General features: G+C 34.5%; 1 protein-coding gene and 2 long non-coding RNA genes across 4 annotated transcripts; 1 reads left to right on the top strand and 2 right to left on the bottom strand.

The window, feature by feature from the left end:
- Positions 1-686: 686 nt before the first annotated feature.
- Positions 687-27,457, bottom strand: LOC116163585 (putative carbonic anhydrase 3). 2 transcript variants are annotated; one of them, XM_031477595.1, is made up of 7 exons: positions 27,254-27,457; positions 17,611-17,652; positions 1,690-1,839; positions 1,512-1,635; positions 1,354-1,459; positions 1,079-1,306; positions 687-893 (listed from the first exon to the last, which is right to left on the bottom strand). In XM_031477595.1, exons 1-7 carry the CDS (start codon positions 27,300-27,302, stop codon positions 705-707), a joined length of 888 nt encoding a protein of 295 aa, XP_031333455.1. In that variant the 5' UTR covers positions 27,303-27,457; the 3' UTR covers positions 687-704. The 2 variants fall into 2 exon arrangements, with proteins under 2 accessions (XP_031333455.1, XP_031333457.1); XM_031477597.1 differs by lacking the exon at positions 27,254-27,457 and adding an exon at positions 20,359-20,380.
- On the top strand, positions 1,864-3,585 carry LOC116163587. Its single transcript, XR_004143771.1, has 2 exons — positions 1,864-3,334; positions 3,398-3,585. It is a non-coding gene; the product is annotated as an uncharacterized LOC116163587 (long non-coding RNA).
- On the bottom strand, positions 3,495-4,277 carry LOC116163586. Its single transcript, XR_004143770.1, has 3 exons — positions 3,744-4,277; positions 3,610-3,695; positions 3,495-3,557 (listed from the first exon to the last, which is right to left on the bottom strand). It is a non-coding gene; the product is annotated as an uncharacterized LOC116163586 (long non-coding RNA).
- Positions 27,458-27,698: the final 241 nt, after the last annotated feature.

Below are 27,698 nucleotides of genomic sequence, written 5' to 3'. Positions count from 1 at the left end.
AATAAACAATTTTTTGTTGATTATTTGGCGATCGATAGAGGCGTCTAAAATCTTTAATATTGCTGGGGAATGTATAGCGAATAGTGTTATTGTAATTTTCGGGTGAGTACAAAGAAGAACAGGTAAATCTTATTTCATTATTGTAAAATTTAAAAAAAAATTACCTCACCGCCAAAAAAATGGATAACTTCATAAAAAATAGAAAAAGTGTTATTGTAACTAGGTACCCTGCATATAAAGGGTTACTTACCCTGCCTTGGCCTGGCACTTATCGTTGTCCCATTATCATCATTTGGAGTTAGAAATACATTTGAAGACTTATACTTACTATACCAGCTATAAATTTAACTCAAATTGGATGGTGCTATTTACTTATACTGTCTGTGCTTATTGAGTAGATAGGTAGGTACCTAAAAGCCAAACACAGTTATGTTAATTTAATTTTGTTTATTGTATAATTATAACATTAATCTGGTTGAGCAATCGCATTTCGATTTTACACATCAAGACACACATACACGTCTAAAATTGAATTGGTTGTATATCTACGGTTAAGTAAAATATGCAATAACAACATTATAAAAATATTAAAACATCACAATATTATACATCCATTACCACAGATTTAAACACTTAAATCTGTGCCATTACGATTACGAAGACGCCCTTAAAAATATGCAACAATAATTATCAAACACTTTTAATTATACGATTGTAAAAGGTAGCCATATAATAGACAATAATATCAAAACATTAACGTGTGCATATCCGCATCCGTTATGGGGTAAAGGGCTCTTTTTTATGTACAAAGTACGATTTCCAAGTTTCTGTAAAGCGCGGAAGTTTTCGGTCACTTTGCCTGATTCGCTCTTTATTGCTTCAAAGCGTTTAATCTAAAACAAGTTAAATATGAATGACAAAGGAGTATGGCAGCAATTAGCTACTATGGTAAAAGAAAACAATTTCTGAGCAATAGCATTTTTCTATTAAAAAGTAGGTAGACATGGATACCTACCTATGAGGAATTTCTGTAAGAAACCTTAACATCAAAGCATAAGAGGGTAAATTTTCGTCGTACCTGATTATGAGATATTGGCAATGTATTCGTAAATACTGTCCATGTAACAGATTCATCGCAACCTGGTGTCGTTAGGGATCCATCATAGCGAAAGAACCCTGCTACATCCCGGGGTAGGAAACTGCGAAGTTGAATCTCTTTGTTCACGTGGAATGATATTTGGTTATTTTCCACTTCATCTAGAATATCTGTTAACGCTTGCAGTTCTATGTCATCATCAGGAGACATCTAAAGTTAATAGTTAGTCGGCCGGTGCTGCGTTTAAAATTACTTACATCGTAAAGTACACCTAACACTGCAATTCCGTCTTCAAATTTTACTGCATTACTCATATTTTTGTATTCACTGGCAAAGTTTACTATGTGAGCTTCAAGAGGATACCTGCAAAACAAATATGTTTTTTCAACCACTTTATTTATTCTGTAACCCCAACCTGTGTCTATTTACTGTGTGTTCAGCTTGCCAATGAAAATGTAGGTGATCTGTTGTGTATTCTTTTGACAAACCACCACCGGATACCTTTGGACGCGAAGCAGTTGCATCTAAAGTTAATACAACTGCAAGCAAATATACTGTAGGTACAGAAGTCAATAACATGTGTATGTACTTACCGGAATGTCCATTATTAATCGCAGTTGCCCTGTATCCTTTGTCAAAATTGCTGAAATGGAATTTTGCGAATGACTGATCCCGTGCAATATTTGAATCCAAATTTATAGGTGATTGTCTCTTTCCTTTTAAACATATTTCTGGCCAGTCATCTAAAAAAAAGCACCAAAATTAACGTCAGTGATCTCTATATAATTAGTTGGGAATTAAATAATAGCAAAAGATTTCCCAAATTTTATTTCGGTATAAGAGATTACACATAGTGATCTGTGATACTATGTTTTATGATACGTTTTGCTTTTCCTCATACTAACTTTAGCCATTAAATCAAATTTTATTCAATGCTTCAGCTTCGTTATACTCAAATTAGCGACAGCTACTATATATAGTTAATAACGTAGTATAACTTATACTATTACTACTACTACTAATTATTCTTTATACATTTTGTTTTATTACGATTATCAAGCGTTATGTGATGCTAGCTTTTAATTTGGATTTGAGCTCAGCTCCTATTCGGAAACCAAACTTTTAATCCGGCTCATATTCAGTAGCAATGATCCTTGAACTCGTAGAAATGGATTGGCGAACGTTTGACATCCCTATCTCTGTTCGTTCTCGAGTTAGACGAGGAACAGACAGACGGACAAAACCATAGCAAATTGAAATTATTTTCCAGGCAAATATTGGCCTAGGTGTAAAGTAAAAATTACAGAAAAAAATTAGTGAAAGTCAATATAATTGCTAACTCAAGACAACTATTTTAATTACGTCAATCTATTGCTGTAGAAAGATAATCTCCAAATCCAAAGCCTGTAACGACCACTTAGTCATTTTTCCCGGAAGGATTGAGTCATATTCACCATCGCTCTTATCGCCGATGACTAATTTTTCATGGCGCCTCAATGTCTATGGGGATTTCTAGAATGTTTGCTACATTATTAAGAATATCACTAATAATTCATTTAATAAATCATTCAGACTGCTGCGAAATAAAATTACTATCTGATTAGGAGAATACAAATTCACTACTAAACTTGGATTTATACTCAGTAGCCGGCTAACATTCAACGTGAGGGTCGTAAAGTTCGGTATTCTGCCAGGAAAACTTGCTACCTACTACAAAACTCAAATCTTAAGGGCGCCAGATCTAGCGAGGTAATAAATCCTCTTGATCAAGGAGGATAGGCTCTTCCAAGCATAGCATAATGAAGGTGTAAAAAAACTAGGTATTGTGGCAGAGAGGAATTTAATACGTCTGTATTTCGATTTAAAATTAAATATGATTACCTAGTATGTAACTACAAATTATAATTGTGGTGTGAAGCACGGTAACAATAATAAAGGAAAAAAACTAATAGGATTAATTCGTCCACACCGCAAAAATCAACAGTGTCAACAATATCTTACTACGGTAATTAATACGGGTTCTGGATTCGCTAGCTAGCCCCCGCACCCTGTTTATATTTGGGCCAAATAGAGGTTAGTACAGATAGACCTCCCAACTGAGAACAAAACGAATTTTCCTTCACAGGTAAGTATTATCATGAATGTAATTATTTGTAATTAAATGGTAAGAATTAACTCTTTTGATTTCAGTTTACATAACCCTTGAAGAGGGTTCATCAACTCAAAGCCACAAAAATTGTAAGTATGCAAATACAGGTTAATTATGATTAATTAATTTTTTATTCTCCCACTTTATTTCAGAACAAACGCAGATGCAGCAAGGTATGGTACCAGTAAGTGCCAGATTTCAGGCAGCGGAACAAAAAAAGCTGAAAGTTATGAGATACTCTATATCTAGCTTAAGAGATACCTAATTCTTACCTAGATGTTATAGCTTGCAACTCGTCCGCAATGTTCTAAACTACAAATTACAAAGTTTTAATACTACACTATCTATCAATTATTTATCTTACCTCAAACTTATGACTACCATCCTAATATTCTAATTCGACGTTGTTTCCTAACTATATACACTAATCAAATTCCCAATTGGTATTCTCTGTAAATGATAGCTTTAATAATTTAGAAAAGTTGTAATTAAATTTACCTTCAGGCTGCTTCAAATCTGATAAAACAAACTACTTATACTGATTCCCAACTATACCATCAATTCGATCAGCCAACCAGTATCAGATACAGGAGCTAGGAGATAAATCCTGATAAACAGTGAATTCCAATAATTATAATTCTCTATCTCCCTAGCCGCACGAAAAGCTAACCCAATCCACTCTACCTCGAAAAATATACGTTTTTCCCAAAATTGATATCCCAAGAATTTCCAAGTGGGAAATGACCTTATGATAACTAAATTGTTAAATCTAGTGTTAAATTTGCCTAAAACTATGCAAAATATCATACAGCTCTAACCTGAACTACCGTAACTATCTACTACCTACCCTACACACTATTTCAAATTGCTACAAGACATTGACGTTTATTGAAAATCATGAAAGTAGGTAAGATTGTTTGCATATCTTAAGGGGCATTTGACTTGTAGGTATATTTAAGAATTGAATATATAGGAGATTTGTTTGTTCAGAGTTAAAATTTGCACACTGTATAAGGGTTTTTATTCTGAACATTGTAAAAAATTTAAGGTGTCGGAAAACTTTAAGACAATCGTCGTGCCTACATCAATTTTGCTAAATAAGGCAAATGTAATCACAAAACGCCTTGCTGTTCTCAATTTTCTTAAAAGAATTGACACCTATTGGCAATTGAACCCACTTTTATAAGTATGGCAAGGCAAGTATTAGTTTTACTTTTATTCGAGGTAATTAATAACTAACGAAAATGTCAAAAGGGCCTTCTGTACTTTTGACCTACAATGTCAATTCACGAATTCCGATCTGCAAATTTGATAAAGAATCCACCTGCAAAATTTCATCGTAATCGGTCCATCCGTTCTCATTTAAATCTATGGATCTCCACACTAATAGAAATACTGCTTTAAATACGGTGGCCACTAAGAAAGAAATTTGAGTAAGAGAAGACAATACAACAGACAACATGAATAGAAACCTTGATAAAATGGAAATGTACTGTGGAATGACAATTTTTATTTAATTTTCTCTGACATTATAACAAGAGGTTTAAATATTTGGAAGTTAGTTTTAGAGCAAGCAATTCAGAAACTTAATTTTGAAGCTACTTTTCAGGTAGGTAAAGCACAACAAAAGGGAGAATTTTCAGTAAGTAAGATACAGTACCTACTTTCGTATGAAATAGGAAAACTTATTTCAGTTACTGAGAGTGTACATTCCCATAGTCAATTTGTATTAAATTAACCGACCGATAATCTCATGCTATAAATATAGAAGTTACCTATTATTCCAAAGAGCTACTGAAAGTTAATAAAAGAATTTGTATTCGATAAGTAGCTTAAGCGAAACAATAGTTTTTGCTTAATAATTGTGTATGCGGTGTTTGGAATAACAACATATATATTTATAATATCAGAACTATGCATTTTATGTGCGCATACTTCCTCATAGCATTGAAAGTATTATCAACTCATGAATATGACTTAATTAAAAATAGATGATTCTGTAACGAGAATTTTAAACAAACATATGTGCGCTGTGCATAAAACAGCTTTTTTACAATCTGTAGGCTGTAGCCAGAATTAGAATGTTTAGATCTTTAGAAACGGCGATTTTTAAATAAAAAGCTTAACTATCCATCCAAATGTTTACAATACATTGCCTTACATATACCAAGCGAACACGAGGACTACACTCCAGCTTTCGAACCGTGTTGAGATGGGGACTTTGTAGAAGGCCACCAGGAATGTAGAATGTACCCTTGTTAAATGATTTAGCTAGGGTATGGTAGGAATGTGAGTTTTAATACATTATTTATGAATTTAAGGTTTTCTTAAGTGGCTCGGGGACACTTTGCTACCAAATTTAGAAGAACCATCACTGATTATTTTGAACAATGCTAGTTATCATAGTAGCTTGCTGGAAAACTTACCAAATTCTTCCTCGACTAAAGCACAACTATAGGCATGGCTACAGCACAAAAATGTTGAGTTTCCAAATGATGCACGTTGATGTTCTTGGAACAAATATGTCATTCCTAGAATCTTGAAATTCATGACCTGATTTTATTGTTATACAATTTGAAATGTTTTGTGGATTTTGTTGTCTTTGTTAATCTAATTCGTGGTATGCCAGGGTTTTTGTAACAAAGAAGTTTTCCTGACATCGCTTGGTTGTGTGCGCAATATGTTTTATATGTTCTCGTCTTTTTTACGCGCAAAATTATGAGTTTTATTTTTATTAATTTTTTTTTCGTATGTGTATAAAAAGAACCACCAGTTTGAACAACGACCGCTACCCAGATTCAAAAGTGCCGCGAAACGTCCCTCGTTTTGACATGAAAGTAACGGTGGCTCTGCTCGTGAGTATGGGGTAAGTCAAGACTGTCGTCGCTTCTCAACTTCTGCTGCTAAGTAGGTAATGCAGGCGTTGTTATTACGAAACAAACAATTAAAATAATTTTTTTTATTTGTCCTTTACGTCCAAATAATAATGCCGATCTTATTAGTAAAAGATCGCGACATAGACAACCTGTTATCAATAACTATTGAAACATTTAGTAATTGGTCAACAGAAGTCGTTGATATAATCAGGGCCGGTTAAACCACAAGGCGAACATAGGCGGCTGCCTGGGGCGCCAAGCTTCAGAGGGCGCCAAAATTATCTTTCAGTGAAAACAGAATAAAGTATTTATGAACGCCACTTTCTATTTTTTGCCTGGTACTGGTACCTAGGAATAACCTCCGGAAGGGCGCGCTGAGAACATCTCGCCTAGGGCGCCAAATAGCCTTTCACCGGCCCTGGATATAATGCCTCAAGAAATGTAGGCACACATTTGTATCTAAGTCATATTTTTTAAGATCCACGGTGGTTAAATGTGCACCATAAACAGACACATACTTACTTCGATGAAATGATTCTGTCGACTTAAAAAAAAGTACCACCCAAACGGGACTATACTACTCAGTATGCGCACTTTTTGCATTATCGGTGTCGCCACCATTTTGTAAATATATAATTGATTGATTCTCATCCGGACATCCGGTTGGAATGGAAAGAGTCATTTGCTAATTACTCTGAAAGAGCAACTGGCACCTAGATCGCTTCAAAATGCGTTATTTGGTATTTGAGGACCATTTTAGTAGAATTGGGACGAGGATAAATTTGATGGGGCACATGGAGACCACATTGATTTTATATTGGTCACCTATTTAGTACCTATGGAATTAAAGGTTTCAGTTTCAAGTTCATTATTATTGTCTCTAGGATGCAATACCGGGATCGCGGGATCCCGAAATACCGGGATCCCGCAGAATTTTTGCGGGATTAATCCCGCACATAAATGGAGCGGGATCCCGCGTGATTGCGGGACGGAGGAATTTTTCGACCAAGGGGACAACTCTGTTTGCTTTGTTAAAGAAACGCATAATGGAGAAATTATTTTTAAAATAATTGTTAAACTTTTTTCGTTAAAAATGGAGGTACTATGATTTTTGAGGCACTTAGTTCACCTTTTTGTGCTTTACAGGTGATTTTTTTGAGTTCTAAGTTGGGCTGAAGGTACTTTTTTGTTGAATACTTATTTTGATAATTATAGCGATTTATTGTAATACAGAAGTTAACCGCCCAAAATTGCTTATTTTATTTGGCAATTTATTTAAAATTTTGCGGGATCCCGCAGGATTAATTTTTAACGATTCCGCAAATACCGGGATTGAGATTTTGCTGCGGGATTGCATTCTCTATTTGTCTCCATGAAACGATTCACTAATTTTTTTAAGCAATTTGTACTTAAGTACCTAGTAATATAAATTAATAGCCCTTCGATATTGTTCACGCGCAGTGCATGGCATGACGGTACCTATAACAGTGATAGTATTACCCATTATGTACAGGTAACGTGTAGCAAATTACATGACCTTTCGCATGGTTTAATCTATGATCACATTGAAAATTAACAAGCGCTACTTGTAATTAAGTACTTAACATGCAACTATAACGCGAAGGTAATACTATAATTCACAAATAGATTTCTATGAATAATTATTATACTCAAATTTCACTCATCGGAGATGTACATATGTGATGAAATTGTTGGCGAATGAAGATTTAGACCGTTGTTTCAAGTCTTAAAATAAAACTGGGTACCTACCTACATTTTTTTGCGTTATAATTTATCTGTGTATTAGGGCAGTGTTAGCTGAAACCTAAAAAGTATTGGTCGTCGTATCGCTCCAGACATCAACATTTTTAGTGCATTTTCACTTTCCAAAAATAAAACGTACACTTTTGCGCTCTTGATGGCTGATCTGTCTGTCTGTCTGAGTCACAAAGGCTCTGGAATTGGTGTCATTCGATCAGAAATTAATAATTATTTCATATTTTTATCCTCGTTAAGGCATTAAATGTCCATAAGGTAAGGGCTATTGAAATCAAATTTGAAAGTGCACTCTTGACCTTTTGCTCACAAGCGACTTAACGAATTTTTTTATTGCGGGACAAATTTTATGGGTGCGCAGAAATTGATGCTAGATCATAACAAAATTCAGACTAGAATTATTTCTACTCAAGGCGGATAAAGTGGCATTTCAACACACCCAAAACGCTTTATATCAAAGTCGTTGACAAGTCAAGTCAGTCAAATAATGTATACGGCTAGTTACAATACCGGCCGACTGTAGTTGGAATCTCCCCTTTGAAGTCTTTCAGAATCTGTGGTATGAAAAATTGGCACCTGTTGCCATTTTCTTCTATATACAGGGTGTAGCACCTAAAATCCCCCGGATCATAACTTCTTTACCATAAAAGATACCGAAAAAAGTTTTAGAACAAAATTGTACACAATTACACAGTCACAACGAACCGCGTAATACGCAACAATCTGAAATTTGGTATACACAATGAACTGAGGGCCACTACCCTGTTCGTTCTGTAATTCATCTCCAAACGAAATGAGCTATTTCAATTCAGATTCTCTTGAAAAAAACGCACCGTAGTTTATGTATTGAACAATCCTCTCAAAAAGGGATTCATTCCAAAGTCGTCAAGCTCTTTTTCTGCATTTGCGAATGGTAAGCTTACATGTTAGCTCTTTGAAGAAGGTTTTATTCTTCGAAGCCTGAAGCTCAAAGTTTTGTGAAATAAAACTGAAATCTTTCATAAACAAATGGATGTGAGTATCAGGTGATGGAATTCCTTTTACTGTGGAAATTACAACCTTTTGAAGATGCAGAGCTTCAACCTCACAAGGACTTTACTCATTACTTGGTAAATATCCAAACTCGTTTGTTTAGAAAAATGATATCAAACTTTTGGAGGGTTTAAGGGTTTAATATCATGCCAGTTTCATCATTAGTATGTTTGTTGAGAGACTCAGATACTAGCTTAGATGAAAAGAATATGCACTGTTAAAGTGTTAGCCTAATATAAAAGAAAATGTAGCTAGCAGATACAGCAATAAACGTGTGTTAACTTTTCAAACTTTATTAAGGACCCTCAGATCCTTTATAGTTTTGTATTGTCGTCCGTCCGTCCGTCCGTCCGTGTGCGCTCTAACTCTTTTTAAAAGTGGCCGATTGAGTTGAAATTTGGTGTACGGGTTCTTTGGACATTAAGGACGGGCGCTATTGATTTTCAGGAAGCTGGTTCAATAGGAACAAAAGTTATAGGACTTCGAGTGAATCGGGAACAGGAAAAACTACGGGCTCAATATAATAGAAATCAACATATTTCATTCCCTAGGTCATGTATCGGGTTGGGACTTCCGCTAGATTATTCCCTATGACTCTTAGATGTGTAATACTTTAATATAACTCTTCTCTGTGGTATAGGTCGAAAGTTTTAGAGCAAAATGTAGCAAAAATTACACTTTATACATGAATTTAGAGTTTTAAAAGGTTTCAAACGCATTATCTTGATGCAGCAAGAGTACATCACGTGCACATTTGATAACCGCATGTGTGTGATTCAAAAATGTTAAATTATTGCCATATGGGTTTTGATCAAAATAATCAAAATCGTTATTTATGCACCAAGATCGTCGAGAAAAAGACTAGGGGCATTATCTCAATGCTCAAGACATAAATTTGATGCATTTCTGGCGACCACATGGATTTTGATCAAAACATGTCAAAATCGTTATTTATGCACCAAGATCGTTGGGAAAAAGACTAAGAGCATCATCTCAATGACCAAAACATGAATTTGATCTATTTTTGGCGACCACATGAATTTTGATCAAAACATGTCAAAATCGTTATTTATGCACCAAGAACGTTGGGGAAAAGACCAAGAGCATTATCTCAATGATCAAAACATGAATTTGATCTATTTTTGGCGACCACATGGATTTTGATCAAAACAAGATTAAGAGCATTATCTCAATGGCCAAGACATGAATTTGATGTATTTTGTAACATTAAAATAAATTATCGTTAAAAGTTATTGTAATACTGAGGATCCTTCGATATTTCGTTGTATCGGTTTATTCTACAAATATTTACATCGTTATATTCTAACAGTGTTTATCTACAATGATCTAAGTAGCTGAAACAAATCAGAGGCCGTCATTATTGAATCAAATAAATTGTTAGTTGTCCGCTTAATGACATTTAAAGTAAGTACCTACCGGCAATGCATGTCATTTATTTATATTTTCCGTCAATTTAGGTTACGTATCCGGATCACTGTGATATCAGAACTAACTATCCCATAGAAAGTACATGCTATTACAGCCACATTGATCGTATACCCACTAAGGAAAATCTCTCCTCTACCTTTGTGAATTAAATGTCACCATCAAATTATGTTTCATGATATAAAACTGTATTTTACTGTTTCACAAAATGCACCCCATCTGGAATATCAGAAAAACGTTTTCCTTCAAACGTTATTACTTTACTATTCTTTTGCATAAAGTGGCTTACAGATGGCCAAATGTTAATGTTAACAAGTTTGTTAAACGAAAGCTTTTAATATTAGCATTGAATAACGGAGGTTCCCCTTTAGGGACTCCAACGACCTCATCAAGTTGAGACATAGCAAAGTATGATCTTTGCGTAGTTAGAAACAACCGCTTCAATTTTTAAACTTTTTGATTTGGAAGATGCAGATAAAAAAATCTAAATAAGTGTTTGCTTAGTATACTTACATGGGATGTCAAAAGCGCTACTTCCATTTGGTACATTTTTAACCGCATTAGTGTAGAGCGAATTTTAATGCATTTCCAATGTCTACTGTAGGTAATAGGTACCTGTAAAGGTATCTAGTAAAGAACCTCTCCGTTTGAATAGTTTGCATAAATTGCTATGATTTAGTTGACAATCACATAAGCCGGAAAGTGCAATAATGCAGTTAAGTCAACAGTTCATTGGAGTTTAACCTCACGCTTATTGCACCTTCAGTGATTCCAGCAGGAAGACATTATTTTATATGATTTGATATGATTTTCTAATAGGTAATGTTCTACAAGTAAAAACACAATCTATTTACAATGCAAACTGAATATAAAAAGTACGTTGGCATTTACAATAAATTTCATAATGGTACATAATTCTAATTCTAATCTTCAAAGCTTGTGCCTGTGTACCTATTTTTATGTGTAATGCATTTGTGAAGTGCTTAATGCCACTTATTTATGTAAAGAACCTTATAGTTGGTAGGTGCAGTTTAAATTTTTCAAAAGGCAAACTATAGGTACAGGGTGTTACATGAACGCATGTAAAAAAAATTGGGTGACAGAGGGGATCAAGATTCAAGACAAGCACTTTTTCCAAATAAACCGAGGGTCCAACGTGTTTCGTTTGGGAGCCACCCCCTAAGAAGTGGTAAAATATGGATTTCTTTTTTTTCTCAGCAACCATAAGTTACAAAGCCAAAGGTGGGTGGCACGTCTTTGAATAGGTTTTCGGGTATGTCCCATCTGATTTTGAAAAAATTGTTCCACTGCAATTTTTGACCGGACAACGAAAATGGAGATTATTCCACGAAATTTTTTGTGTACATACATAATGATAAGTTAAGGAACAAAATTGTCGAATAGTTTTTTCCGAGGTTTTTTTAAATCTTTTCAAACAAAGGTTTGTTGAAGATTGGGCCTTCGGGTTAAAAAGTGTCCCCCGCCTACTAGTGAGTGATCTAATTTCGCATGTAGTTCATTGAAAATGTCGCAAATATCAAAAAAATAACGATTTAAGTCGATATTGTGATTAAATGATCACAAAAAATTCGATATGTCGATCATGCGGTATTCGAGTCTGCAAATCCGATTCCAAAAATTCCGTGCCTGTGGGTGGTTGGAAAATGCTTTTTAAGTGGAGTTCCATTACACTCAATAAGCATTATTGCAAGTATCGTAATATCGAAATCGTTATGTTTTTTGTTATTTGCGACATTTTCAATTAACTACTACTACTACTAAGTATACTACCATAAAAATACTACTAAATTAATTTTATCTTTCTTGGTATTCTAATTAAAGGTCTCAACGAAAGGAACCGTTTTCTACCACCTACCGCCATTATTTCTGATCCCTTATCAAAAGAGGAAGTTGGAGGGGGGGGGGGCGGAATTGATAGCAGGGGTGGCCGGTATTTTTCTAGGTGGGGATAAAGATTTCCCCTGTAATTTTTGTAAAGAAACCATCAACCGTAATTTCTAGAGGGGCAAGACCACCCTCTGGCTACGGGCCACTCTAATGAAAGGTCTCAAAGAAAGCAATTAATTTCTACCAACCACGAACATGTGCTGGAGCCACGCGTTTCCCGTATTTGCTTTTTATTGCAGTCAATGAAAATTTTTTAAGTAATGAAGTAGTAATGGGTCGATAAAAGATCCACAATTCTTCTAGTTTGCGTAGATGTGCGTACGCCCCTGACTTGAAAGTGCAGGTTAACAACAGTAACGATCCATTGAAATCAGAATCTTAAACCGTTTCTTTAATAGTGGTGACGGAACTTCTAAAAAACCAAAAAATACCGAAAAATGTTATTATGAATATTGCCAAACGGGCTCAGATTTAAATGATTTAATAGATAATACGTAGCAAAACAAAAAGTTTTATAATTTCCCAACCGTTTTGATATCTGTAGGCACATACATACATACCTATACATATACAGTATGTGTTACACTAAGTTAACAAAATTTTCAAGAAGAAGGCTCCAAACACAAATTACAGCTTACCATTTCACGTCTAGTTATCGAGAGGATTTACAAAACTACTGGGTAGACTTCAGGACGAACTGGAAAGGTTTCGTCAATAAGATCACCCCCGGATTCGTAGCGGTAATATCGTGGAGATTTGCAAAGAACCGTTTGCGGACCCCACTTTCTTGTTTCGCGCAAATCTACGAAATCGAGAGAGCTGCCAATATTGCAATGTGGATAAAGCAGGTGCCTGGCATATTATGGTGGAGTGTCCACAGGTCAAGGATATTTGGTTTTTATCTTTAGCAATGAGCAGTGAAATTGTGTCTACTCACGCCCTTCCCACCATATACAAGATATGAAGTTACACCTCCCAGTAAAACAGACCTAACAAACTTTTGGAAAAATATGTGGAGCCATGAAAGTGAACACAATTATAAGGCATACTGGATCGAAGAAGAAGAACAAATACATGGTGATATTAAAGAACAAGAAGATTACATATTAACGGAAAAAGAGTTAAAACAAACAATTAAGCAACTACCAAACTGGAAAGGTCCAAGCGATTCACGACCCTACACAAACACTTAACAGCACAGATAAACAAAGTCATCCAAAATCCTACAGAATTTCCCACATTCCTCACTCAAGGCATTACATACATCACACCAAAAAACGCTGAAACACAAAACCCAGCCAACTACAGACCCATAACGTGCTTGCCAACCCTATATAAAATAATCACAGCCACACTATGCAAGAAAATAGACACACACCTCACAAACAACAACATAATAGCCGAAGAACAAAAAGGATGCCGAAAACACAGCCAAGGATGCAAAGAACAACTAGTAATAGATTCGGTCATCATGAGACAAGCAACAACAGATAAACGTAACATATACACATGTTATATAGACTACAGGAAAGCGTTTGATACCATACCACACAGCTGGCTAAACAAAATCATGAATATATACAAAATAAATCCAACATTACATCACTTCCTCAAAACAATCATGCATACTTGGAACACACAAATACTTCTTGCAACAAACACAGAACAAGTAATAACAGAGACGATAAAAATCAAAAGAGGGATATTTCAGGGCGACTCTCTAAGCGCGTTATGGTTCTGCATGTGTCTGAATCCACTCTCTAACATACTGAACAGAACTAACTACGGCTTCAAGATAAAACACGACAAACAAGAAGGACACAAAATCACCCATTTGATGTACATTGACGACATAAAAATATACGCTGCAACCAAATCACAACTGACACAACTGCTAAAAATAATAGAAAAATTTACAGTAGACATTAAGATGGGGTTTGGGATAGAAAAATGTAAAACCATGCACATAGAAAGAGGGAAACTAACCGAAGAAAGCGAACCAGAAACTTTAAACAACGAAACGACTCAACCAAATCCTAAAAACAGGGCTTAATTCAAAAAACCTGTTCAAAGCTATAAACACATACGCCATCCCTATTCTTACGTACTCGTTTGGAATTGTAAAATGGACAGATACAGACCTGGAAAACATAAACATCTTAACACGAGCACAACTCACTAAACATAGAAAACTACACCCTAACTCGGCAAAGGAACGCATCACCATCATTAGCGTATCCAGAATGTCGTCGAGGGGGGGGGGGTTTAGGATATATTTTAGTGCTTCTCGAATTTGCTTCATTTGTAAGTATACTTACGATTTCAGGTTCTAAACTAATCTGGAAGGAGGAATATGCATAGGAACTTAGTTTAGAACGAAAGGATATCTTCAGTTTGTGAAGATTATTTTCATAAGTATTATCAAAGAATTTATTTTGAATAGATAATAATTATAAATATAATATCAAACTCAAACAAAACATATTTTCGTATCATATTAGATATGAAGTAATAAATATATAAAGAAGTAAATATGAAGATAGACAGGCGGAGTGGAAGTTTCCTTTTTTTGAGAGCAAGTTCATCAAACACTTTCTCAATGTTTACAGCAATATGCCTGTGAATATTCAACAAAGCTACACCATTGAGGCGATTTTCGCTGATGGTATTTCTCAAATAAATTTTGAGCTGTCTCAGGGTAGAAAATTATCTCTCACTGGTGGCAGTTGCCACAGGTAATAAGGTAACTAATATTCTTAGTAAGATATTCACTGTTGGGAATATTTCTGGATGGCACATTTTCAGTGCGTCCAGAGCATTTTTTGGAGAACTGTGCGAGGAAGAAATATATTGCCACCAAACTTTCATTTCACCAACTGCTGCTTCCCCATCGATATCCAAGTCGCGTAGCATCATTGCTGTTTTTGTGGGTGCCCCGCAATATGCAAGTGCCGAGGCGAGAGCGCATCACCCAAAGGAGGGGGTTTGAACCCCCAAACCCCTCCCTTGTATACGCCACTGATCACCATTAGCAGACGAGAAGGAGGAAGAGGTTTAATAGACATAGCCGAACTACACTCAACACAAATACAACACTTAAGACAATACTTTCACAATCAAGAACACCCCATTCATGCAGCAATTATACGAGCAGACAAAGGCTACACACCCCTCAACCTTCACGACACAAACATCACTCATCCACACTATCAAACAACACAAGACAAAAAGGAACAATGGTTGCACAAACAACTGCACGGTAGACACCCACACATAGTACAAGACGAACACATCAACACGCTACAAAGTTACAAATGGCTACAAGACGGGATCATACAACCAGAAACATAAGGTTTTCTAATCGCAATTCAAGACCAAGTTATAGCAACACGAAACTACAGGAAATATATTCTAAAAGAAGACATGGAAAACGACAACTGCAGAAAATGTCACATAGCCAAAGAGATTAAGAGACAATAGATCACATCACCAGTGGTTGTAAAATACTAGCAGGAAAGGAGTATACGAACAGACACAATCTTGTAGCAGGCATAATACACCAGGCACTAATACAGAAACACAACACCAATATTGACACACAACCCTACTACACATACACACCAACAACAGTCATAGAAAACCAAGACATAAAAATATATTGGGATCGAACCATACACACTGACAAAACAATTACACACAATCGCCCAGACATCACATACACAGACAAGCATAACAAAACAACATACCTAATCGACATCAGCATACCAAACGACGACAACATTCACAAAAAACACCAAGAAAAAATTGAAAAATATACACCCCTCGCACAAGAAGTCCAAAGAATATGGAAACAAGATAAAGTTTTAATACTTCCCTTTATAATATCTGTTACAGGTCTCACACACATCACATTTACACCAAACCTACAAACACTACAACTACCACTACGCACACACACACTAGCACAAAAATCAGTTATCCTCAAAACATGTAATATAGTGCGATCTTTTCTACACTGGCAATAAAAATAACAATAGGTATCAGTGGTACTTGGTGTTCACACCCGTCCATTGATGTAACTCTACAAAAGTGTGAAATTAAAAAAAAAAAAAAAAATAATAATAACACATTTGGGTAAGGGTATATGAACCCACAGAGGATAGCGCAGTTGCAGAAAGAAATGGAAACTCTAACGGAAGAAATAGAAAAAATTAAGACTAGGGAAAAAATAATCATTGCATTCTTGTTCAGTTAAATTGAACAACAAGAAGAAAAATGAAGGATAAAACAGTAGCGCAGATTGGGGAAGAGAAATTTTTTAAACACAAAAACATTCATAAATATACTTGAACTACAGTAACAATAAGAAACGAGTAGGTATACTTATACACATTCAGTTTTGCAGATGATCAAGTGGTTATTGCCCAAGACGAAGAGGCCCTTAGTTTTATGATACGGTACAACAGCAACAGCAGGACTAGAAATAAATGTTAACAAGACCGAAGATCTGGTAACAGTAGACGAAAAGGAAGAATGACTAGTAATAAAAGAAAACACGAAAAGAAAGGCAGTAGAAAAGTTTAGATATCTAGGAGACGCCCTAATGGAAAATACACGCAGGGTAGAGAGAATAAAAATATATATTTTTTTTTAAATCTACATTCTTGTCCAAATCTTATTTATATCATATATGTATACATAATGTTTGTGATTCAAATGAAAATGACGATGTCAATATTTCTTGGAAATAATCGACAATAAAATATTTGTATAGGGCAGACACGAAATTGTATCAGACAACTACGTCTAAAATATGGGATAAAGACATCACTTGAAATACAAAGGTGAAGGTTTACATACAATGGTTCAAAGCATTAATGACATAGGCAGTCGAAAATTGGATAATAAACAAAAGAAACAAAAGCTAAATAGCAGAGGTAGAGATGCAATACTGGAGAAGGTGCTGTGGACTTACAAGACAACATAGAATAAGGAATGCGGCAATAAGATAGAATGAAAGTGCAAACTGACACCCTAAAATTCATAGAGGAGAAAAGACTCCTACCGTATGGACACGATGCAGTAGTAGTAGGTGGCTTAATAGAGTGACTGATTCGATAGGTAGAAGGAAAAGAGGAAGGCCTAGAAGATGATGGAGAGGTGAAGTCGATGAAGCAAAGGAGAAGAGGATTCCGATTTCAATGTTTTACAAAATAATTTGCAGTTACGATACCTAAGCTAATTTACTGCTAGTATATACCAGAAGCTCTTGAACACATAATTTAGCATAGCATCTGTAAGGACAAGTAAATTTCGGTGCTACTTACTTTGGTCAATATGGTTCCAGTGCAAACTACATCCTTCCGGAACTGAAAAAAAATAAATGAAATTAGAAAATAACGAAATGGCAACAATTACGTCTTAAATTACTCTGAACAAATCAGATTAATACATTTTGAAACTATCGAATTCCCCTACTAAGAGCTACGTGCGGATATAATCCAATGTCTTATTCTAAGTTGCTGTAGGAAGCCATGATTAAGTTTTTAATTACCGGCTGACTTAGTAAATTCTAGTTTCTAATAACTTTAATTAAACAATCAATGCACTATAATTAAGTGAGGAAATAACGTAATCACAAAATATACAGTACTCTCAATGTATGCCGGGCCATATTAGGTATAATTATTATTGGAAAATGTTTACAACAGTAAAGTAGGTACTCAAGGCAAATATTTAAATCATTTGCGAGGGGAAGGTTTTATGTATAGTTTGGACAAGGATGCGGTAAAAAGCAATTTTTCTGCATATCAACCAATTGTAATTTATCTGCACTGATAATTTTTTGAAACCATTTTCCTCATCTTGAAAACTTTAGCGATAAATTTAAATGTTAAAACCATTTGTTCTTGGCATCGTTTCTGATCTCAAAAGGTCTATTTTGATAACCAGCAAATGGTTAATTATTATTTACTCTATTCAGAAAAATTTGTAAGGCTTTGATTACTTCCTTACGTTTTATAATTCAAACGAATCTGATCCTTCCATAATTCCTTCTTTAACTATCACACAGTTTATTTGAGTAATAGCCTGTAATTTAGGCTTACTGTATTCTTAATTGCCTCATTACATCTATCTAAACCCTTTTCCAAATTAAGTAATTTACAAACATTTTTAGATAATCAAAGAACAAATGGACATATGTGTGTGAATCATTGGAGAATATAACACCCGCTTGAGATGAAATCGTCACCTAACAAGGAATATTGTACGTTTGATTTTCTTACATGCAGAACTACTTCAAATTCATAAAGAATACGTGCGATCATACCTTCAAAGAATCTTTATCTTTGGTTTTAGCAATAATTTCATTTCATGCCGATAAATGTTTACATTACCTTGCAATTTTTGATGTGTAGGCATACATTAATAATGTGATTAAAGAGCAGATTGAAAATGGTCAAATGAATTTATTGTAGAGAAGTGTGTAAGGATTCAATGAGACTTTTGTATCCTTGTTGCAGTTCATAAATTGTTTTCCGTTTATTGAGATTGAGCGCAATGTCTTCAGTGTTTTAGTGGCAATTATAAATGTTATATTCCGTGTAAACTTTACTGTGTGTGCATTAATGTGATTAAAAAACGATAAATTGACCGTGAATTGTTTTAAACAAACGACTTCGTTTTGTTTAGTTATCCATTATTTGTTTACATTTACATAAGTTCTATTAATCTATTTTAAACTGGTTTTCCAGTAAATATTATTCAAAACTCTAATACGTTACGCTTGTAGGTATCTAATAAAATACATGAATGCTCACAGCACAATTTTAGGGGTGGACATTGCGTAATTATTCGCTATAATATCCACATTATCGTTATCTGTAAACTGTTGATGATTTTTCAACAGATGAGTAAACGTAAACCAATTTTTTCAAAAATGAAACATTTATGGGATTTGCGAGTATTTATGTACCTACTTATCAAAGCTTCCGTATATACAATTAAAAGTAGTGTTGAAATGAAAACCGAATGGAATTTGCAAATAACTACTACTTTATAATCACGGCCACTTACATAATCTCCCATTCAAATGAGACGTTTAATGTTAATTATTGGCTTCTATGTATCAGGCATCGTGATTACCGATTCTCTGCAGATTAATAATGACACAGAGGAAAATGTCAAATTGTTACCAAGGAAATTATCTTTAATTTAACGATTCGGTGATCTAATCTTTGGGGTTATCGTCGAAGTTACTGCATGCAGCAACATTGGTATTGGAAGTCCATTATTTTGGGATTAATTGATATGTAAAACTAATAAAAATGTAAACTATCAAATATTTTATAGACTTGGCGACGGACATCATAAACAAGAACCAAGAATTTATGCTGCAGTCAAGGTAATTTCTTGTTCTGCCAGTTTTGTAAGGGAGCAGTATTATTTATTGCCGTCGACTAAACATGTACTAATTAGTAGGTAATATAAATATTCACATTCACTAGGTCGTGTTTAAGCAGAATTTTCAAAAAATTTGTCGCAATTCTTCTTAAATGCGTAAATCTGCGGCAACACGAACTAACTTTAAATGTAGGTACTTTACAACATGTGAGGGATTGCAGAAAAATTTAACAAAACTCGCTTTTAGGTAATTCTGAATCTGAATTTCCATAATACACTAGATGTAAAGGCCACAGGCTACTATTTCCTTATTCCTTATAGGGGCCATATTTTTTTACGGAATGATATACAGGACAAGAAAGAAATTCATTTGAATCCACCACCGTCATACCGATGTTAATTCAGCGGCCAGCGAGATCTAGTTACCCGTGGATGTTTTGTTGAGAAATGAATGTAAAACTTTGATTTTGAAATTTTTCTTGTAACTTTATGTAAAAGTATAGAGCGTAGTACGGTATTATTTGTTTTTGTTCTTTATCATTTCGTAAAAATCCAAAGTGTTTTTTAGTCACAAAAAGGGGCAACTTTGCCCCCATTTAACCAACACTGTATCTCTCACCGTTGAGGAGATCCCAATAGTGAGCCACGAAATTGAACCACTTACTACTTACCGCACATAGGACTATAAATCCGCACCGCTATCCTAACGAAAGGTCCAAAAAACCAACTCGTTTTTAATAACCTTATTAAACAGATTTATAGTTCCTACTGTTATTGATGCGAACGAAGAAAAAATCTGTTTATCATAACACAAGTTTTTTAAATTCAGTACATTTAAGTGCGTTTCCAAATGAAAAGCGCGTGTCTACAATTCGAAAATGTTCCCTTGGATAAATTTTTATCACTCGCAAACGAATGGCCTTGTTTGTTGAGTTAGGCTTCCGAATTTTAATGTAAAACAAGAGGTTCTCCGCGACTTCGTACGCTCGATATTGACGCATATATGATAACACAAATCCAGCATACAGAATGTAACCTGTCAAACGTTTGAACTGATTCGGTTTAAACTTTGCACAGTTGACCTATATGCCACAAGTAATAAGCCTATTGAAAATGGGTGAAATCCAATTACCTCTTGGGGTCACGCGACTCTGTCTCTGCCAAACTCTTGAACCTTGAACCTATTCGGTTCAAACTTTGCACAGTTGACCTATATGCCACATTCAAAACGTTGAGCATATGTGGCTTACATATGCTCAACGTTTTGAATGTTCGAAGTTGATTAGTTGACCTCTGAATTACGGATGAATATCCAATGTCGTCAATCCACTGTTGCGGAAACTTCACGAACTTGTTGGTCAGAATCTTTTATACTTGTTTTTGTCATCACATTTAAAAAGTCTTTTAAAAACTCTTTTCAAAGAAGGTCCTATCACTTTGAAAAGAAATACATTGGCGACTTAAATAATTGTCGAGTACCTATATATTGTCTCGTAGCACGTGGATATTAAACTATTTTTGTTGTTGCAAAAATTGGTTAATAAATGACTGGGAGAGCAAAATCGCAAACTAATAAAACGAAAGAACAAATCTTTTTTGTTGCAATTCATAATGGGCGTAAATCGTCTGTAAGTAAATCAAAGTGTACCCATAAATTTCAGAGGGAGACGTTACCAATGAAGTGTCACGCGTTTTTCGTTTATGTAAAAACGATAAACGCCATGAATTGCAAGATACCCGTTTTTTTATTAGAATATCTCTATCTCGACTATATCAGAGTAATTAGTTACTAAGTAGATTTCTTTGACGTACAATAAAATGAGACATTGAATTTTTTGTTATTAGTTGAAATTAGTGTAAAATTACTGTCGAAGGTGACATTTGTGCATTGAAATTGTTTAGTAGCAAATTATTCAGATGTAGGTGCAACCTATTACATTGTCGTTTAATTTTTTATTGTACATCACTTTACTTATAACTTTAACAATTATTTTACAATTATTACAATACGTTTTGAACACATTGTAAATGTCATTTTCCACCATCAACAGGATCTTCGGGGACCACCACATTCCCTTTGTTGGTGCTCACTTCCGACTCCCGTTCACAAGCACTTCGCATTCGGGTGGATTTCGCCAAAATAACCATCCACAAAATCGTATTCAATTTTTGGGGCATTTCTCATAGCTCGAGTCATTACAAAAAGAAAAACGGCGATTCGAGCTTTAAGAAACTTTTGCGCACCCGACGTCGACTACCCATCAAAGCGCGTCTTGCAAAATGTGGTTAATTTCGCGCCTAGGGAGTTGTGCGCATTTACAAAATCTTTCCGACGACACCAGTTTGAAAACAATCGAACCCAAACTGCAGAAGAAGATGGGAAAAAACTACAACCATCACGTTAATAAAAAGTGATTATGATGGAAGATGGACAGATGATCTTAATTAAAATTACAAACAACGCTCTTGTATCTACACAAAAAGTTGTGTTATAAATTAAACAGAAAATTAGACATTACCTTTGAAGTTCGAATAAACTATACAAATGATAACCAGCGGTCATCGATGACAGTGCACTTCCACATTTGTTGTAAAATACAATTGATCGTTAATCAATAGTGGTAGTGGTACCATTGTATATACATATACAATGGTTGTACTTAGCTGTTTTAAGTACCTAAATGAGTTTTCTGTCTTGTGTCGCAGTGTTCTCATTACACAAGGTCCTTGAATAAACCAAATTTGTAAAATAATAAAACAACGTACAATAATAATAATAACAATAATTTAGCATCGGGTAGGTAATTTATAATTGTTTTAATTTTCCCAATCGGCATATCATGTACTTTTTGTGGCGATACATTATAGAATTGAATCCTGCCAACCTCTTGAATACATCCAAAAACGCCATTTGTGGGGAGTGAAATGCCGCAATTTTGAATTTCATGTCCCTTTTTTGGTCTTTCCTCAATATCTCGAAAACTATCCACTTCTTCATATCCACTTATATTTACAAACTGATACCTCATTAAATTTTCAACAAAAAAACGTTCCCCACCCACAGATATATTTGATGGCACATCATCTTAGCATGACGTCTGGTTTGATTTTCATGGCCGAACTCTAAAATCAGGCATGTGGGAAGGCGTTTATTGACATCGCGGTAGAGAGACTAGACTTCCTGGACGTTCTGCGTATACATCTAGGTATATATCTCCCAAACTGTTAATGATAGGAAAACATTTTTTGTGCAAAACTGCAAAAACCTTTTTCCCACATTAATTCCCTATGTTCGGTTTTGGAATAGTCACCCCGTATAAGCAAAAACACAATATGATTCTTTATTACTTTATTAGGTATGTAATTTAAAGGAACCATCAATGAATTAATTTTACATATTGTCAACGCCTACTACCCCAAAATGTTAAAAATTTAATACCAAGCCTTTTTCATGACTTAAACAATGAATCATTTTTAACATTTTGGTGTAGTAGGCGTTGACAAAAGGTGAAAGTAATTCATTGATGGTTTCTTTAAAAGACATACTGAAGAATCATATTGTGCCATACACCTTTGTACTCGTAATAAAAAATGCTACTCAATACAGTGTATTTCTTTGCTATTCATATGAAAATATGAAGTTGATGATGATGTCTCAAGGAAGAAACGTCGCGGTGAAAATCTGTGAGCGCAATCTTGTAGAGCTTAAAAAGTTCATAGAGGAAGTATTATTTGGTTTATGATATTACAGAAAGAAATAAAAACGGATTTGGTTAATTTCGTTTTTTTTTTAATATCTTCGGAACTGATCGGAGTTTCCGGTTTTTTTAAGACTTCATTTTACTAAACCATAAAATACCCAACTTTCTTCTAATTTCACCGACTGTGTATCTGTTATGGTTTCCGATTGCCCCATCCCATGCTGTTCCGTCTTATCTTGGACTCAATTATCTACTTAGAAAGTTAAATCTAAATCCAAATTTCTGTTCTGATCCATGAGCAGGGGCGCGAGAAAAAATTCCAGACACGAATAAATTTGGTATCATGGTATCTTTAAACGACACGAGCGAGCTTGCGAGAGAGTGGAGTAAGTAATCCCGGGTGAATAGAGCTATTTGTGTTTTACATAATGATATGACGTTATACTGTTATCATTTCCAATGTCCCCAATGGTTGCATGGATTGCAAAATCTGTGAATTTTTTGCACCGTGGCCCCTGGATTCTATGTTACGCTACAGTGTGGTGTTGATAAAGTGAACAGAGAGAAAGAAAATCATCCCTCGGCGTTTATAGACTTAGTGCAAATTGCATAAAGACCAAAGAAGGCCGTGACGTTTTGAGCCCTGGCCTGGTTTAACACTACTCATGGATCTAACTAATCAACCAAACTAATTGAGGTTTTAACAAAACATTGTTTTCCATAATCTAGGTATTAGGAAAATGTAAGGCAATAATAAAACTAATAATTTTTTGTTCCGTATCATTTAAATACACGTATAACTATAGTCATTTCGATTACTCAATCAGAAAGAAAAACAAAAAACATTGTTTTACCTACCGTTTTATCATTAAAATAAAGATTAAACAAATTTGTTTATATTTACCTACGTATGTAAAGAACAGGCAACAACAGCTTAGTTTTGTAAACTTTTGACCCGAAAGCAACTCAAATTGCATTTAATTATAATCTGCAAAAATTACGTAGCGTAACTCTTGTAAGGAACAATGGGGAATTTAACGAAAAAACTAATAAATACTTAAACATATAAGATATCAGTTGGTCTACCTTTTTGAGTAACACATAGTACCTACCACCCATCATATTCAAGTCGTTAGGTAAATGATAATTTATGAACTACTGATAGCGTACTCTATTTTCCGTGTACGTTACCATATATCCGTTTTCTAAAAAAAACTTTCTAAGTTTGATAAAAAAACATCAATTTTCATCGAGCATTTGTCAGTTCTAGAAAATAACATCTGATTCTATAGACAATGAACGAAGAAATAACGAATAAAATTGCGGTTACATGGCAGGTAGGTAATAAAGTTTCTTATAATTGGTAAAGTTTTCTATTTTGATAACCGATTTCGAAACTGAAGTTTCAACATCGGCACGGACTGATAGAGCATTACATCAACAAAACATAGAATGCAAAAGTTCCTGAATATTGAATGTGGTAGAGTTTGGGTTTAAGGGTAGATCCGTTTGGGTTTTGAATATTATTGCAAATTGTAGGGTCTGGAAGTTTAGGTAATCAAATTGTCCGATAAAAAGTCATTTGTGGGGGAATTTGACTAATAAAATTTTAAACCGTGTGGAAAACGGAATCCGTCTTTTGTGCATCATTCAAATTTTAATACCTACCTCTTTTGATCTGTATGAATTCAGGTGCCACCATAGCGCATAGCTCAAATGTAGTCGTTTTTAATTAAAAAAAAACAGTACATGGCTTAGATGAAAGCTACCGTGGAAAACCCTGACTGCATAAATTTTTTAAAAATAATTATTGAACATAGAACTAGTTGGGATTGGTAGAACTAAAAACCTTAACCAATGGACATTTGGGCGGGTTTAATTAGCTAAAGATTTTCTGATTTCCCGATTTTGGCGCTGAGCGGACAGTTTCGGTCCTGAATATTAAAAAATTTAAAGAGTCAGTTATCAAAAGTAGACAATTGGTCCCCAAAAAAAGTGATTTGCCAGAGAGATTTAAAATAATTTGGGTAACACATTACTTAGAGTTTGGAAGTCAATTTAAAGGTATTTTGTCTAACAAAAGTGGCCACTATTAGTTATACAGTAGTAGTAAAAGAGTTGTAGTCAAGTACGTTTGTAAAATATCCTGTAAAAGGAAAGTGCATCTGGAAACCAATCAAAAGTTTTGATTGATTTCAATATATTTGTATGGCTATTTAGCGTTTTTCTTTTGCTAGCTAGGTACTACATAGAATTCAGAATTTTGTAGCGAAACTTCAGGGAGGAAAGGAGAGGAAGCTACAATAAGCAAACTAGACGAAAGAGGTAAAATTTTGGTAGATATGTTTGAGCTAGTCGAAGGCAAGTAATTCGTTTTATTTCCTTTTCAGAAAATACACTTTTTGCTTCACTACAAAGAAAAACAATTAAACGAATTAAGAGTTTCAACCCCATGAAATAAGAAAGCTTAATTCAAATTTCCCTCAATTTTTTCATAGAATAGTTATTTAGTCGGGAAAAGGTCACATTACTGGTGAGGAAATGCCAATTTAATATTCAAGTCAAGTAGTGTCATGTTACTGACGAGTTTTATATTAGATTTAGAACTTTTTGTGTGCCAGACATGAAAATGAAGGTTGCACGATAATTTCGAGAAAACTCACTACACGGGAATCTTGACGAAATAATCACTTCAAGAACAAAGTGTACCGGGGCCGAGTACCATATTAATATCAATCTAAGAGAAAAATGTCATCTTGCATTTTCTTCAGAAGCGAATTTTCCTTGAGACCAAGGCTACTGTGCAATAATTTGTCGTGACGAAATATCCAGCAATGCATTTTATTGGAGACAAATATTCCCTGAATGGAAATATGTATGCCGGGAGCAAACTTTTCAGATGAATTTACCGCAGACACCTATATCGGTATAACTTGTGGCGTTAGCAATTTATATCTAATGTGCGATATCTTTTGACAAACGCTATATTTGTTGATAATGGTACGTGTACAGAAAAGCTCAAATAAGTTAAACTTTTTGAAATCGCTTCTCTTGATAATTCACTTTTCTCAAGACATGTTTAATGTAGGTAATCAAATATTGAATAACAGGTCTCAATTTTGGAATGAGCGGAAAAAGTTACCTACTTCTTTCATTACACAATATGCATTATTTTAGACACGATTAAATCGTGCTGCTCTAATTATATGTATATTATTATCATAACTTCAGTTAAATAAACGATAAATACCCACGACAATATTTCACATTGTTAACAATCGTTATTAGGTACTTATTTAACTAACGTTTGTTAAAAATACGATTAAAATTAATAATGTTGTTTTCTAGCAGTCAGATAATATGCTAAATGTTTAAAAGCGCACAGCACACGTTGAAAGTAAATGTTGCATACACGGTATTCCAATGAACCCTTTACTGTAGTTGGAAAAGTAATTGAATTTCACTTTTGTGGTTTCTTCCGTAATACAAAATGTCAATATTAAAATGCAAAGAATATTTGAATGGATTAACATTATTTAATTTACGAGCATTATCAATGTCAAGTTTAACATTCTTATTTAATCACTTTTCAGATTACTCTCCTCGCATTTTAATACACTTTTTTTTCGAATGACTGCGATAGCAGTATCAATTATGAACTTTTATCGAAAAATATAATTATTATATGAGTAGTATCGTCAAAAAATAGAATGTTACGGTAAATGAACAATTAAATTTCATTTATGAGGTAAATGTTTCGATTCTATTCTTGGATACATTCTTACAATGCAATATTAAGGAAAAAAATGTGTTACCAGCGTGAAAATAATTGCGAGTGTAGTAAATAAAAAAATTGAAAACGCACCTGATGATATTATCACCTGAATTGCTAGAAGAATTTGCACGGCCAGCATCTTTGAATAAAAGTAAAAATAGAGCGGCAAATTTTCACTAAACTTAAAACTGTTTGTTTAAACTCGAATTATTCAACGGGAATGAATTGGCAGAGCGCCCTTTGCGTCGACCTAACTATAAACGGCTACTGTATCGTGTATATTGGGTACACAAAGTAAACTCACCGCCCACTCCGGATATTAGCTATTGAGTAGAACATTTACAAACAGTGACGAACTAATTTATTGCTCGTATTAATTTATTCATTAATAAAATTATGATTTACAAACGATTTTTTTGCACCTCTACGCCAAACCAGCAACCACCTTCCTAGTCTAATTTTGATTCCACCTGTGCTACAATGTAGGCAGTAGGCACGGAAAACTTATTTTTCGTCTTTCAGATAAAAAATCTTT

The sequence above is a fragment of the Photinus pyralis genome, unplaced genomic scaffold (genome assembly GCF_008802855.1).
Source record: "Photinus pyralis isolate 1611_PpyrPB1 unplaced genomic scaffold, Ppyr1.3 Ppyr1.4_LG2, whole genome shotgun sequence".
Classification (NCBI taxonomy): domain Eukaryota; kingdom Metazoa; phylum Arthropoda; class Insecta; order Coleoptera; family Lampyridae; genus Photinus; species Photinus pyralis.
Note: the sequence above shows the minus strand (reverse complement) of the source record. Positions and strands in the feature narration are given on the sequence as shown.